The sequence below is a fragment of the Amblyomma americanum genome, chromosome 11, assembly GCF_052857255.1.
Source record: "Amblyomma americanum isolate KBUSLIRL-KWMA chromosome 11, ASM5285725v1, whole genome shotgun sequence".
Classification (NCBI taxonomy): Eukaryota; Metazoa; Arthropoda; class Arachnida; order Ixodida; family Ixodidae; genus Amblyomma; species Amblyomma americanum.
This window is the reverse complement of record NC_135507.1, coordinates 31157069-31171978: the sequence shown is the minus strand read 5'-3', so window position 1 is coordinate 31171978 and position 14910 is coordinate 31157069. Positions and strand designations below refer to the sequence as shown.

Here is a 14910-nt window from a genome sequence, read left to right as displayed (position 1 = left end):
TCGTAGCATAGACGAAGGAGGGGGACGACATGACGAATAATAGGAGGGAGATAACTGGCGGCGGGTGGGGGAGTGTGGTGAGGGGGTGAAGCGGGGGTATGGTCTGAATTCGTCAGCGGCCACGGTGGCTCCGCGCACTAATGCTAACGCATACAGTGCCGCACCAATCGTATCTGTCGTGTATAATTTTTTGTTTCCCCATTGACGCGCCTGATGTAGCAGATGGTTACAAGCATTCAGCGTGCTCTGTGCGTGCTCTCCAGGGGAGCCACTGGAGAAGGTGCAGCTACGACGGGTCGTGGAGCGACGACGAGCCTACGTGCGTTCCGCTCCAGTGCCCTCCGCACCCGCCCGTCACCAATGGGAGGCAAGTGCTAAGGACACTTCGTCCTCGAGCAAAGCCGCACAGCGATGTCCATTTTAGGGGCATTTTTTTTTCCTTTTGCAGAGAATTTCGGAAGCAAAAGAAATTTTTACGGAGTTTCGGGGAAATTTGAAAATCGGAATTGTCTCATTTTCTCCAAAATTGAACGAGTTTTCAAACTGCTGCAGGAAAAAAAAGTTATGAAATAGGGATTTCCGTGTCTGCTTGAGGGAATTCTAAATTACCGCAGGAACGTCACCCAAGCCACAACTGTATATCTGTTCCCATGAACTAAGAAAACGCACATTTAAAACAGGATTGCATTCCACGCAGGGTCAAATGAAATCAAATTTTAGCTGGCTTACAGGCCACTCTGCACCATGATTGTGATTTGCATGAACTTTAGTCTTCCGAAATGACTTGTCTAGATGTTTGAAAAAGCCACATTTTAGCCCTACTAAAGATGGGCCTACAACCAATGCCTTTTCAGTGAAGCGCTAGTTAAATCATGTGAAATTCTCTCTCTCTCTCTCTCTCTCTCTCTCTCTGTGTGTGTGGGGGGGGTGTGCACGCGTGCGTGCGTGCGTGCGTGCGCACATGTGTGCATGGGAGTGGTTGGGGGATGAAGAAAAGAGGGTGCACATCGCTGTAACTGTTTCCATTGAACGCATCAGACGCATTGGAGAGAGAGAGAGAGAGAGGGGCATGCATTCGAGTACTGAGGTTTAGGAACGCAAAGTTTAGGATCAAACTAAACAGCACGCCATTGCACCTCCGCACCGTCTATAGTCGTATACAACTCGATAACGAAGCATCAAATACCCTTCGAAGATGACCCTCCAGCCAACGGCGTCCACCGATTTTCATGACGTCGCGGTTAATCTGTGACGCTGTGACAATCGATAGACTCTGTTGGCGGAATGGTATTCTCAGATGGCAATTTGCTCCTTTGTTATCGAGTTGTACCCGACTGTAATAATAATAATAACAATTGGTTTTGGGGGAAAGGAAATGGCGCAGTATCTGTCTCGTATATCGGCGGACACCTGAACCGCGCCTAGGGGAAGGGATAAAGGAGGGAGTGAAAGAAGAAAGGAAGAAAGAGGTGCCGTACTGGAGGCCTCCGGAATAATTTCGACCACCTGTGGATCTTTAACGTGCACTGACATCGCACAGCACACGGGAGCCTTAGCATAGAATTACCCGACTGTAGCAGCACGGTAATAATTTGAAGCTAGCGCTACAAAAGAGCACCATAGTCAAAGGTCTACTAACACTTGATTTGCCCCCAAAACTGTCACCAGAATGCAAGACTTACACGCCACGCAACGCCCCTTTCGCAGTCACGCGCTTTAATCAAATGCCGATAATTAGCATTTTCGGTGGCGTCCCTCTTATGCATTGTGGTTTCGGTATAACGACTTTCGCTAGCTGAGTAACAAACGGCGCTTGCGAAAATACAAGTCGGCAATTACACAAGAATAAACAGAGATGGCGTCCATGCCTTTCTACCACTTGGCGCAGACGACAGGATTCGAACCTATTCAGGGAGCACGAATCCGTTTGTTCCGTACATATTCAAAAACGAGCTCACAGCTAGCAAGCTTACTGTAGGAAGCGAAGTGGGGCGTGGCAATACAACTTCGAGCACTACACCAAAACCGATCACAAGGCTCATTTACGTGAACTCGATATGAGCCGGTCGAGTCAATCCGACGTCGGGCTAATCAGAGTCGTACTAAGCGACTACGTGTTCACGTGCGCCCAGTACCAGCGAGTCGAGACAGTGGCCACGTGACCTAGTAGGCGTGATGACGCGTGTAGTAAACCTGTTTCATTATCTCAGCTCTTAAGATAATCCTATTACCAGCCTCAGAAGGGGATTTAACCTGGGGGGGGGGGGGGGTGCAGGCAATATGTAACGGCACGACCCGACGTACGGTTGTTCAGATCTAAACTAGCGTTTACATGAGCCAGGCAAAATTTTATCCCGACAGACTGACTTGTCCCAACGCTGTCGAGTTCATGTAAACGCCCATATAAAGACATTACAGTCATGAACCGTAGTATTAGTCAAAAACAAGATGCTGGGGGTTGTGGATAGCGTAAGACTAAACACAGATGCCAGCCTTGCCTGTCTTCTAGAATTCTCTAAACGGGAGAATCTATCGAAAAACAGACATTTTTCTGTTCTCAAAACAGATTTTCCTGTAGTATTTTGGGACCTGACAACACAAATTCTTGGTGTAACAACAGGATTTTCTGTAGTAAAGAGCAGTCTATTGTCGTACGACAGAGCCATTTCTGTCGCAGCAACAGACAACTTCGCAGTACTACAGAAAGATCTGTCCTAACGACAGGACAAAAATTTCTGTTGTATTTCGGGACTGTCTCTGTGTTATTATTCTACTTGCAACTAAATTCGACCTGGCCTCATCCATATGCGGCTACAAAAGACCCGTTCTAAAATCTTCATAAGGAAACGTGATGGTGCGGACACATTTTTCTGCATCTTCACAGAAACTTCTCCCGTTCTCTATTACCCATTTCCTGTCATCCCATCAGAATCACAGGTTCGAGCAGGACGCTGGGCAGCACCGTCGAGGTGAGCTGTGCCCGGGGCTTCGAGCTGCGCGGAGCTTCGCGACGCAGCTGCCACACGGCGGCCCTGTGGACGCCGCCCAAGACGCCCGTGTGCGAGCCCTCCGACTGCGCCGAGCCCCGGGCGGGACCGCAGGCGCTGCTCTCGTACACCGACACCGCCCTGGGCAGCCGGGTGCACTTCTCGTGCGAGGAGGGCTACGTGCTAAGGGGCAGCGACTCGGCCGTGTGCAGCTGGGGCCGCCTGTGGACGCCGGCGGTGCCCAGCTGCGCTCCGGTCGACTGCGGGCCGCCGCCTCCGGTAGGGTCGGGAACCAAAGGGATTGATCTCGTCGTATCTTCCTGTTTCTGGCGCGGCTTAATTCAATCCCGTCGCATATACTTAACTTCGCAGGGTAATCTTATAACGCGCAGGACAAAATGAACCTGGGGCGGGAAGGGAGACTCAATCCCCTGGCCAATAATAATAATTGGTTTTTGTGTGGAAAGGAAATGGCGCAGTATCTGTCTCATATGTCGGCGGACACCTGAACCGCACCGTAAGGGAAGGGATAAAGGAGGGAGTGAAATAAGAAAGGAAGAAAGAGGTGCCGTAGTGGAGGGCTCAGGAATAATTTCGACCACCTGGGGATCCTTAACGTGCACTGACATCGCACAGCACATAATAATTAATAATTGGTTTTTGGGGAAAGGAAATGGCGCAGTATCTGTCTCATATATCGTTGGACACCTGAACCGCGCCGTAAGGGAAGGGATAAAGGAGGGAGTGAAAGAAGAAAGGAAGAAGAGGTGCCGTAGTGGAGGGCTCCGGAATAATTTCGACCACCTGGGGATCTTTAACGTGCACTGACATCGCACAGCACTCGGGCGCCTTGGCGTTTTTCCCCTGGCCAATGCTTCGACCAGAGGACTTGTCTTTGCCTTGGAAAGCGCGCTGTTGTTCTCAGGGTGTATGTAAGGCATTCACTGTATCATTGGCAGCGGTTACGCATGCCATCCACTCCGAGAAAGAGAAACTAAAGTGGGGGTGAGAGTGAGGGAAGGGACGGTGTGCTTCACTCTTAACCTCACCTCCACCTACTTCCTACCCAAAGTGGATGGCCTACATAACCCCGGCCATTCATACCGCACTTGCCAAGGAGAAGACAAGCCATCTTGTCGAAGAGAGGGAGAGAATGAGTAATGGATGGAAAGGCAGGGAGGTTAACTAGACAATGTGCCGTTTTCTATTGTACACTTGGAGAGGAGGATAAAGGTAGGGAAAGAGAGGTACATGAGAGGAAGGGAAGATCAGTTCACGTCACAGTAAGGAACGTGTCCGTGTTGACAATTACTTCGCAAGAGTAATTTGGAGTAATGGTCATTTGTTCATTTTGCGTTCTCAAAATTACCGCCCTCCCTGCCTTCTATCTACGCTGTAATGTACATTAAGATGGGCTGTAAGATCCCTAATTGCAAATTTTACCCGACACGCGAAAAAAACCCTGTAATTTCAACAGGCCTATCGCTGCATCAGCACGTGATTAAAGATTTTGAATTGCGCTATTGATCTATCGTTTGCGTCTGAGTGTGCTTATACTGTTTTATCATTTTACACGCCGATCTACTAATTACATAGAAATCACGCTTTTTTTTGTTCTCAATAAATCCAACCATTTTCACATATGTGCAATGTAGGGGCCAGTAAGGACGAGATTCTGGAGGCTTAGAACTGCTTAAACCACATCTTAATTTCCTCGGGATTATGGTCTTAATATACATATAGTCATCAAGAATCGCGCTTGTAACGGTTTGCAGTTGGAGGACGGCCAAGCGGTGGAGGTAGGCGGAACCACGTACCAAAGCGTGGCGAAGTACGCCTGCCGCACTGGATTCCGACTCCTGGGCTCTGGGCAACAAACGTGCGCTCCAAACGGAACGTGGACGGGCGACATCATCAGCTGTGACGTCATTTCCTGTCCCACGCCGGAAGACGTTCCCCACGCTACTGCAGCCTACGCGAGCACAAGGTAAGTGCGCTAAGAGAGACCTACTCCACTGAGTCGTGAACTATGAGCGATTTCGATCACGTCGTGAGGCAGATTTGCAATGTAACAACACTGAAAGCCAGCACCACGAGTTATACGAAAGACTACGCTGCGGCGTTGCTTCCAGACTCATCAAAATGCAAGTTTTATTTAAATGACAACGATTAATGAGCACGACCGGGGATTGTAAACGAGTTAATTATGGTTGTTAGCAATTACTTTGTGGATGAGTAAAGCATGCTGTAACATCTCCATCTTTATGCACCCCATCAAAGAAGATTGGTACTCTAGTAAAATTTGTTGCTGGACGAGTTGGTGCGTATTCTCCGGTAAACGTTAACACTGCATAAAGCAGTCACGTGAAAGGAAGACAGGACTACGCGTGTCAGCCTGTCTTCCTTTCACGTGATTGTTTTATGTTGCGCTAACGTTTACCGAGAAAAAAAGCTAGCTTGATTTGTCCCCACCTCATCTATGTCGGCGTCTACTGCGATAAGCTCTTGTTTTAAGACTTCATATAGTTACACTTCGATATTCTTTTATGTATGTGTGCCGCCGTATGCGAAGCCTTTGGTGCCATTTTAAATATCATTCGTACCCACGGTATCACGCTTCTGTGATTCACTTTTATTTTCAGAGTAAGGCCACAGTAATAGAGACATTTAGCATATCGCGTACCGCCATCGCTTACCGCTTACAGCGCATTGCCACTCGTCATGCGCAGATAGGTCCACCAATGCAGGTACACTCAGAACACTAACACGCCTAAATCGGAGTAAAAAAGGGAGTCCAGCGCACACTCTTTTATAAACGGGAGTGCGCTAGAGGGAGCTTACTCCATTTTTACTCCTTTCTATTTAGAGTGTACATGTGTCCGCAGCTGCCGCGCACCTAGCGCCATCTGGTGCCCGCAGGGTGATCTGCGCATGCGCACTGACTGTGAGCGACGCGCGGTAGCCGTGCGCGCCATGCTAAAAGTCTATAATAACGAGCTTGCAGGGGATGGCTGCCTTATGTGTACTTTGGTGACTGGTTCAACAAGCAGTGCTTCTGTCAGATTAGCGCTCGCCAACCCCCTCAGTACCGTTCGTGTACCGCAGCTTCGGCTCCAGCGTCGAGTACCGGTGCGACCAGTGGTTCGAGCTCCACGGTCCTCAGCAAAGAACGTGCCTGGCTAACGGGACGTGGTCCGACTCGGCTCCCCGGTGCCTACCGACGTCGTGCACCGTTCCAAGGCCAATCAAACACGGCCGGGTCCACTCCACACCGTCGTTCAGCCTGTTCGCTTGCGAGCAGGGCTTCAGGCTCGTCGGCCCAAAGGCTCTTAGGTGGGTACCTCGAGCTCGCATGAGTACGCACGGCCCAAGAAGGTGTATAAAACAAAAAAAAATGCCGCCACCGTCTGGAAGACGAAGTAACGAGCGTTAGCTGTTTGGTAGCGCCATCTATCGTCCATGCGATGTATTACCACTTGATTAGGCTACTTTTCCATCCGAGCGCTGACATCACGGCCGCCATGTTAATTAAGCCTGACCATAACTAAATATTAACCTAATTAGGCGATATTGGCGTCTAACACGTTCTACTCATCGAACCCGCTACGAATGTGCCATTAGATCATGACGTTATTGGTTAATTATAAGCAATTAAATATAAGCCTAACAATAACTAAATATTACCTTCATTAGTTAATTTTGGTGTCTAACGTGTTCTACTGATCTAGATGATTCAAAATATCTAATTCGTTTTATGATTACCTCATTAATCACCAATTCGATATACTAATGACGTCACAAATCTATCACCAACTGGGCTGCCATATCGATTTACTATGGGGGCCACCATCTTGAATTCCTCGGACGTGGAAAATTTCACGCCGAAGGGAGGTGGTAGCAGACACCAAGAAATCGAGAAACGTGATGAATAAGAGCTAACGCTCTTCCCGTGTGCGTTAAAGGTCCCCAGGTGGTCGAAATTATTCCGGAGCCCTCCACCACGGCACCTCTCTCTTCCTTTCTTCTTTCACTCCCTCCTCTATCCCTTCCCTTATGGCGCGGTTCAGGTGTCAGCCGATATGTGAGATAGATACTGCGCCATTTCCTTTCCCCAAAAACCCATTATTATTATTATTATTATTATTATTATTATTATTATTATTATTATTATTATTATTATTATTATTATTATTATTATTATTATTATTATTATTGCTGTGGCGTCTTCTCGTCCTTCGTCCTCATGTCCTCGCGCTATTACCGTGCCTCATCGTGCACCCTGCTTGCTGGTCTCTCGCAGGTGCCGCGCCGATGGAACATGGAGCGGTGAACTTCCAGAGTGCGTGCCCATGAACTGCTCTCTCGACGAGCAGCTGCCCAACGGCAGGCTGGTGCAGGACGACGCCACGGGTGAAACGGTCCGCGCGTCCTGCAACCCGCGGTACAGACTGCAAGGCGCTGGGCGTTGGACGTGCCTCGACGACGGGTCCTGGATGGTTCCGGGAGAGGCGACCGCGTGTCTGCTGGCCGAATGCCCTCCTCCAGACCCGCCGCTCAACGGAGTTGTCTCGGGCACAGATTTCAAGTACGGTGCACGAAAATTTGCCGCAGCATGCAACCCCGCTCGTAACGGCCTCACTTACGAAAGACTGCGAAAAAAATAGCTGGGGTTCAACGTGGCTTGAACCTAGTTATACGAGCGAAAGCTCTGTTAAGCATGGTCTCCACTGTCACAGATGAAATTTCAAGGTCAAAGTCAGGTACCAAGTGGTCATAGTCATATGAACGCGTGGTCATACTACCATAGCTTGGGCCTTGCCACCACGCAGTTAAGTTCGGTCTCACCTTGTGAGGCATCGAAGGTCGTCATCTCATCCGCATCGAAATCGGAAGTTGTACCCCGTGGGGTAGAGCTCTCACTCTAAAGAAAGCACGGGGAATCGTACGACGAGATGCGACAAATCTGCCTTAGTAGTATTGGTTGTACATTTCGCTTCTACAATGATTGCATTCCCATTTCGTTTTTTAATTCTAATCCACCGTCGCTTTTTCGTCGCAGTACTGCGTGGGCTTCTTGTGGGTGGAGGCGTCAGGAGGGTAGAAGTGAGTGGATGGGTGGTAGGGGTCAAATACTTCGTAAAGAGGTTGGTTGAACGTTGCTTTCCGACGTGCCAAAAAAAAGAAGCAATAGGTTTTCACAAGATGTCGGGCCAACTTATTTCTTCAACTGCCAGCCGACATGGTCGGTAGCCAACTACATGCCAAGCTTTGCCGATGCATACCTGGCCGACGAAAATGGCCATCAAGTTCAACCAGTCCCCAAGCTGTTGCCAACCATCGGCAAGCCGTCGGCAGTCGGCCATGTGTGCTTCGGTATGGGCTCTTGGATGGTAAAGGTTCGTGACTGATAGTGCGTTAGGCTCCTTTAGGGTGGAGGGCTAAAGTGGGTGGGTAGTGGGTAATTCTTCTGGAGAGTGAAGGTGGGTGTTTTGGTTGTGGGTGGAAGATTGGAGGGTAAAGAGCAAAGGTGGCCGGGTAGTGGGCGGAAGCCTCCTTGAGGGATCACCACCTTGCTCATATCTACTCCTCCACACGTCTTATATTTATAGGTATAATGAAGACGTGAGAAGGGGCAGAAAAAAATATTTCACTTCGTAGATAGAGCATTTCTTCGAAATAATTTGTTTTAATTATATCTACATTTCATTACAGCACTCTTGAAGCATGGTAACCATGCATGAATCAAAAGAAAACATTTGACAGAAGTCTGTCTGGTTGAGAAATTAATTTAGTAGGAATGATGCCAAGCAAGTTAATTTTTGAAAAACACGACGTTTCGGGACCGGCTCGGTCCCTTCTTCAAGGTGTGACTACGGGCGAGGCGCAGTTTGGCTTTTTAAGCCCTCGTGTTGAATACCTCCGGGTCAATGGCCACAAACCATGGATGTAAGACGAAGGAAGTGTCCTCAGGGAGCGATTAACATTCCTTCGTGTCTGTTGTAAGTGCCACGACTCCAGCAGAAGCCTCCTGCGCCGGTTAGCTTCGGTCTCCAGTAGAATAGTGCCGTCGAAGTCAATTCGCTGGTCACATTCCTCGCAGTGTTCGGCCACCGCGCTGCGCTGACGGTTCATTTGCCGTACAGACTGAGCAGGGAATCTTGTATACAACCCCTTGGGCCCTTTCTTTTGGGTGACGGTCTTTCGGGCCGGGGAGGAAGCGTCCGATGGTTTGCGCATTGTTAGCACCCCTTCTTTACCGAGAATTCGAGCCAGCGTCTCGCTCACGCCTTTCACGTATGGTATGCAAACACGTTTCCGGTTCTGGGGTGTGCTTGGGGAAGGAATAGAGCTGTTTTTGATTGTTTCTTTTTTGCTTTTGGCCGACGCGTCGGATGAATGAACTGGGGTACCCACTTTTTTGGAGATCAGAGAGTACTCGGTTCTTTTTTCTTCATGAAGCTGTGAGTAAAATAAACGAAGCCGTTTATGAAACCCAGTTTATGAACGGAACAGGCACTATTTCATGAAGACCTCGCTGTGTGGTAGGACGAGGCCTGGCAGACACTCCGAAACGTCACTTGCAGTCGCGATCATGCGCCACATACAAGGTGGCTGATCGATCAATTTCAGGCCCTGGTACCCAGCTACGTGTCATCTGCGAATGAACAATTAACGTGAAAGCAATAACGGCGTGATCAATGATAGATTCTCTTTTCTTCTTCGTCCCTTGTACACAGCATATCGAGCGTCGTTTTTTACCACTGTAACCCGGGATACGTCCTCGACGGTGTACAACAGCGCACCTGCCGGGACATCGGAGAGTGGGACGGCGATGTGCCCGCGTGCAGGAGAGCGACAGGCTGCGACGGTGGCGGCCCGACGTCACGTCCCTGCCCAGCCTCGTCCTGCCCGAAGCCTCAGCACCCGCTGAACGGACGCGTCACCTACGACCGTCTGACGGTGGGAGGCTCGTCCAACTACTCCTGTCAGCCCGGCTACAAGGTGTCAGGCCCAGCAAACAGGCTGTGCGGTCGCGACGGACGCTGGGAAGGGAAGGAGCCCACCTGCCGCGCCCGGCGATGTCCACCTCTTCAGGTATCAATCCGATTCGAATTCATATTAGTAAAGTGAACTAGAATATTAATAATTGTTTTTTTTTGGGGGGGGGGGGGGGGGAATGGCGCAGTATCTGTATCGTATATCGTTGGACACCTGAACCGCGTCATAACGGAAGGGATAAAGGAGGGAGTGAAAGAAGAAAGAGGTGCCGTAGTGGAGGTCTCCGGAATTATTTCGATCACCTGGGGATCTTGAACGTGCACTGACATCGCACATCACACGGGCGCCTTAGCGTTTTGCCTCCACCGAAACGCAGCCGCCGCGGTCGGGTTCGAACGCGGGAACTCCGGATCAGTAGATACCCCCGGTGACAAGGAGCCCTCGGCACATGTGCGAGGGCCCCTAGATCCCAGCCCCGTAAGGCCAGGAAGCCATACCGTGCCCAAACCGAAAACGAAGCTTTTATGCGCGGTGGCTCAGTGGTTAGGGCGCTCGGATACTGATCCGGAGTTCCCGGGTTCGAACCCGACTGCGGCGGCTTCGTCTTTATGGAGGCAAAACGCTAAGGCGCACGTGTGCTGGGCGATGTCAGTGCACGTTAAAGATTCCCAGGGGGTCGAAATTATTCCGGATCCCTCCACTGCGGCACCTTTCTTCTTTTCTTCTTTCAGTCCCTCCTTTATCCCTTCCCTTACGGCGCGGTACAGGTGTCCGCCGATATGTTAGGCAGATACTGCGCCATTTCCTTAAAAAAAAAACAATTATACCTAAAACAAAACGTAGGTGGCGTCATCAGCCGGCCAGTTTTAGTCACGGGAAGCTTTGCCAGTGACTCTAGCCAGTTTCTCACACACGTCGACACCATAGAGCAGATCCCAGGGGCTACGCTGCACCGCTATTCACTTCAAAACGGTGGCACCCGTCTTTTTTTTTGGTAATGACGTCACGAATTTGAATCAATTGGCGGGACCGCGGCGGCTGGGCTTCAGAGGAGATGAAACCAAAAGACGCTTGTGTGCTGTGCGATACCATTGCACGTCAAAGAACCCCAGATAGTCGAAATTATTCCATAGCCCTCTATACTATACGGTGCCTCTTTCTCTTTCTGTCTTCTATCACTGCCACCTTCCTTTTCCTCACCGCGTGATTGAGGTGTCCACTGAAAAGTAAGTTCCTGCGCCATTTCCTTTCCTCAAAAACCAATTTATTTATTTATTTATTTGCAAGAGGATTTCTAAAATAAATTTTCTCTGCGACAAATTCGGTTTTGTTGCCGTACAAACGTCAACATAGCCAGAAATAGCCGAAGCCCGAAGAATAAATTTTTACCGAGAGCAACAACTTGATATAGTTTTCTCTGTGACCTTTTAATATAGACACTAAATGAGGCCGCCTCTGGATAGAGCATATAGCTTGGACGCCCCCTCACATTGCTACCGAAAAGATCGTGAAATTCCTGTGGAAGAGTCACCCATAGCCCTGTAACAAGGGCATTATAATGACACTCTTAAGCCGTCGGGCACCTCTTGACAACAGCTGTACCTCCTGCTGCAGCGCATCGGAATGACAGACATTTCTTCCCCGCACATGCAGTTCTTTTTTGTATTTCTCAGCACCACGCCAATGACGACAGGATCGGTTTCGTTATCTATATATATTTACCGGCCCTGAAGTGTCACTGAAACTTGGCCGCTGAACTACAGTACTCAAGTAGGAACGACATAAGCGCATTAATTAAAGCTATAATGGCCATGCGTACTGTATTTTCCAGCGTACGAGACGCACCATATATGCAGGCTTTCAACGAAAAAGATGCACTCTTGTATAATACGCACCTCAGTTAACTCAGTTAGGACAAGAAGACTTGACTATGCAAGCTTGCGCGACCATCGCGAAATGTTCCCGTGCCTGTGCTCCGTGCCTTTCCTGTGTGTCCTTACGCGGCGCAAAATGACTGAAAAAGAAAAGAGAACACTCAAGATCAAAAAAAAAAATCTCTTGCATAAGCACAGCAGCAACACGTTAGTTTTACTCAAAGCTTTCAGTCTTCGTCGTCGGATGCGCTATCAAAAAGTTGCCGATTTCTGGCGGCAGCGCTGCTGAGACATCCTCTTCGCACTCAAAATCGCTGCTCTGATTCTCGTCATGCTCGGGCGACAATGATGCTAGCAGGCCAGCCTTGCCGAAGCCTGCAGTTATTGCTGCCAGGGACCCACTTCGCAAGTGCGCTAAACAAAGCGTGCCCCATGTGCCCAGTTGCGGTGTAGCTGTGGTAACCTCTCCCGGACATCCACGCCTCCCAAATGCGCCGAAAAACAGCTTTAAAGCTGCGTTTAAACTGTGTAAACCATGGTACAACCGCATGGTGATAGTGACATTTCTTTTTTTCTTTTCCGTATGGTTCATTTTATCATGGCTATAGTGCAATACCTGCGGCCACCCATTCTGAACACTGAAACCAACGTGAACATAACCCGAATTATTTCCGCACCCCCCCCCCCCCAATAAAAACTAAAAAAACACATATGAGACGTATCGTTGTATAGAACACATTAGCAAAATTATTGAAAAAAATGCCTCGTCTTATACACCGGAAAATACGGTATACTTTACCAGCCACTTACACTGCCGAGCTGGATTCTGAGCAGCGCAGTTCAAAACAATCCATCGAAGTGCGTCATTGAGTGTTCTTGGACAGTCCAGTCTTCTGCGGCATCAGATATAGGTGGTTGACAAGCTACCGTTCTTTCACACGACCCACATATGTTTTAAACATTGTGTTGCTGCGCTTCATTACGCTATAGTGAGAAATTGTACAGAATATTATTTTGCTATAATGGGGTTTTGTACTTCGCCCGCCTGCAGGCCATGCCGGAGCATGCTCATGTGGACTACACGGGCTTCACCCAAGGTCACAATGCGACCTACTCTTGCGATGAAGGCTACTCGGCCAGAGGACACCCGCGGTCCGCTTGTCAATCGGATGGCTCGTGGAAGCCAGATGGGAGCTTCGAGTGTCTACGCGACCACTGCTTGCCCCTCCAGGACCCTGACCACGGGCGGGTGACCTTAGAGGGCATCTGGTTGGGAGCGAAGGCTCGGTACGAGTGCAACCCAGGTCACTCACTCCGGGGCGACAACTCACGTGTGTGCGGCGCAGACGGTACTTGGAGCGGAACAGAAGCATCTTGCAACCTACCTTGACGTACACCATGAAACGGTGTACATCTGTTCAAATGGGCGGCACTGTGCAGCACCTGTCAAAGCGCTGAATGAGATACGAGGACACTCAAGTCCTGAATCGCAACCATTAAGGAGTATGGACACCAAACCTTTGGATGCATGTTTTCTTCTTTTCAGTAGTACGTAACACATTAGTATAGATGGGTCACCACGTGAGCTTCACTTACAATTTAATTTCTTTCTCTTACGATTTGGTTAAAAACTTCCGAGCATTGGTTATGATGTCAAAGCTTACTTTAGGTAATGTGAGGCACAAAAAAAACTGCAGTATAATCGCTGCTTTGTTGTATTAATTCACTCCCACTCTTGCACCAGCTAGCCTGCCCCAAGAGCAGGAATGACAATGAATAAGGCAGCGGCTAAGATAGTGTACTTTTTTGTGTCCATCACATGACCAAAACTACAACTCTCATGTCGTAGCCAATGTCCAGTTGCAGAAACCAAAACAGCTTAATAAGAGAATTTCATTATAAACTGTTTATGCAATCTGGGCATAGCCAAACTCTATGTGTTTACAAATTCAACATAAAACAGTGCAAAAGACGAGGGACCACAGAAAAAGACACAGGACAAACACTTCAATGAACCTGTACCTTTACAATGAATGTATACCAACCAGCGCAACTCAGCATTATACGTTTACTTAAGTCTTTTACATCATTGCGAAGACTGGACAGATATCCAAAGTTTGGTGTCTGAATTCCATTAAGAGGAATCTGAGGTTTGCAAAAACCACATAGGCATTAGAAAAGGTACCCACGATAAAAGAAATGTAATAAACCAAGATGGAAAACCTGGTAACTTCTCAAGTGCTCATGTTGGCAGCCGCAACGCAAAAACACAAAGGAGAAGACAAGAGAACGATCTTGTTTGCATCGTCTATCGTGCTGTGCCAGTCAGCATGAACTTGTGCCAAGTGGCATAACATGCATTCTGTTTAGGCTCTTGTCAGGTCAGTTTCCTACAGCAAGAAACGCCACCACCGGGAAGAAAAGAAAGAATAGACTGCCGGGCACTAGTTCAGTGTTTTGTAAAAATTTGTTTGGCAAGAGCTGCAACTATTACAAAAAGTTAGAAGTATGGAGACTGACAAATTCATAGTTTTGAAAAAGAAATCTGCGGTGTGGTCAAAGAACATGCACAGGCATTTAAAATGTGCTTGCATTTTTGTAGGTTATTCAGGATTTTAAAAATAAAGCCTGTAGACAGCACTGATCCAGTTTATGTTGTGTTCAGTCCCGTCACGTGCCATAGAGTTGTCTTTTTCCAAGCAAATGCAGATCACAGTCTCCTTTAAAGATTAAAGCATGTTTCGGTCTGAAAGCTCAGATACATTCGCGTAGATTGTTCATGTGAGAATCCCTGTCATCTTTTCTATGCTTCCGTCCCCTTTAAAAGTTGTTCAACATGGCTTCGTGCCAATTCATCTAGCGTTCCATACTGCACTGTCCACTCCAGTTGGTGGTACTTAAGGCAATAAAAATAAAGCAACAGCTGTCCATGTTCTTTTCCGCTGCTGCTTCTTGGTAGATCCAAGAGTGGAATTAGCCTTGGTAGAGCTCACAACACTGTGCTTGCTGTGAAAGAGTTTGTGTCTAATTACGCTATGATGCACCTTAAT

The 14910-nt window shown here is 48.5% G+C and overlaps 1 protein-coding gene across 2 annotated transcripts in view; it reads left to right on the top strand.

The window, feature by feature from the left end:
• Positions 1 to 14359, top strand: part of LOC144111071 (sushi, von Willebrand factor type A, EGF and pentraxin domain-containing protein 1-like) — a 54787-nt gene extending 40428 nt beyond the window's left edge. For both annotated transcript variants that reach the window (XM_077644205.1, XM_077644204.1), the window contains 7 exons: positions 264 to 367; positions 2930 to 3266; positions 4763 to 4974; positions 6093 to 6320; positions 7288 to 7572; positions 9725 to 10082; positions 12912 to 14359. In XM_077644205.1, the coding sequence (XP_077500331.1) occupies positions 264 to 367; positions 2930 to 3266; positions 4763 to 4974; positions 6093 to 6320; positions 7288 to 7572; positions 9725 to 10082; positions 12912 to 13250 (1863 nt within the window). In that variant the 3' untranslated portion in view covers positions 13251 to 14359. The remainder of the gene's footprint in view (positions 1 to 263; positions 368 to 2929; positions 3267 to 4762; positions 4975 to 6092; positions 6321 to 7287; positions 7573 to 9724; positions 10083 to 12911) is intronic.
• The last annotated feature ends 551 nt before the right edge of the window (positions 14360 to 14910 follow it).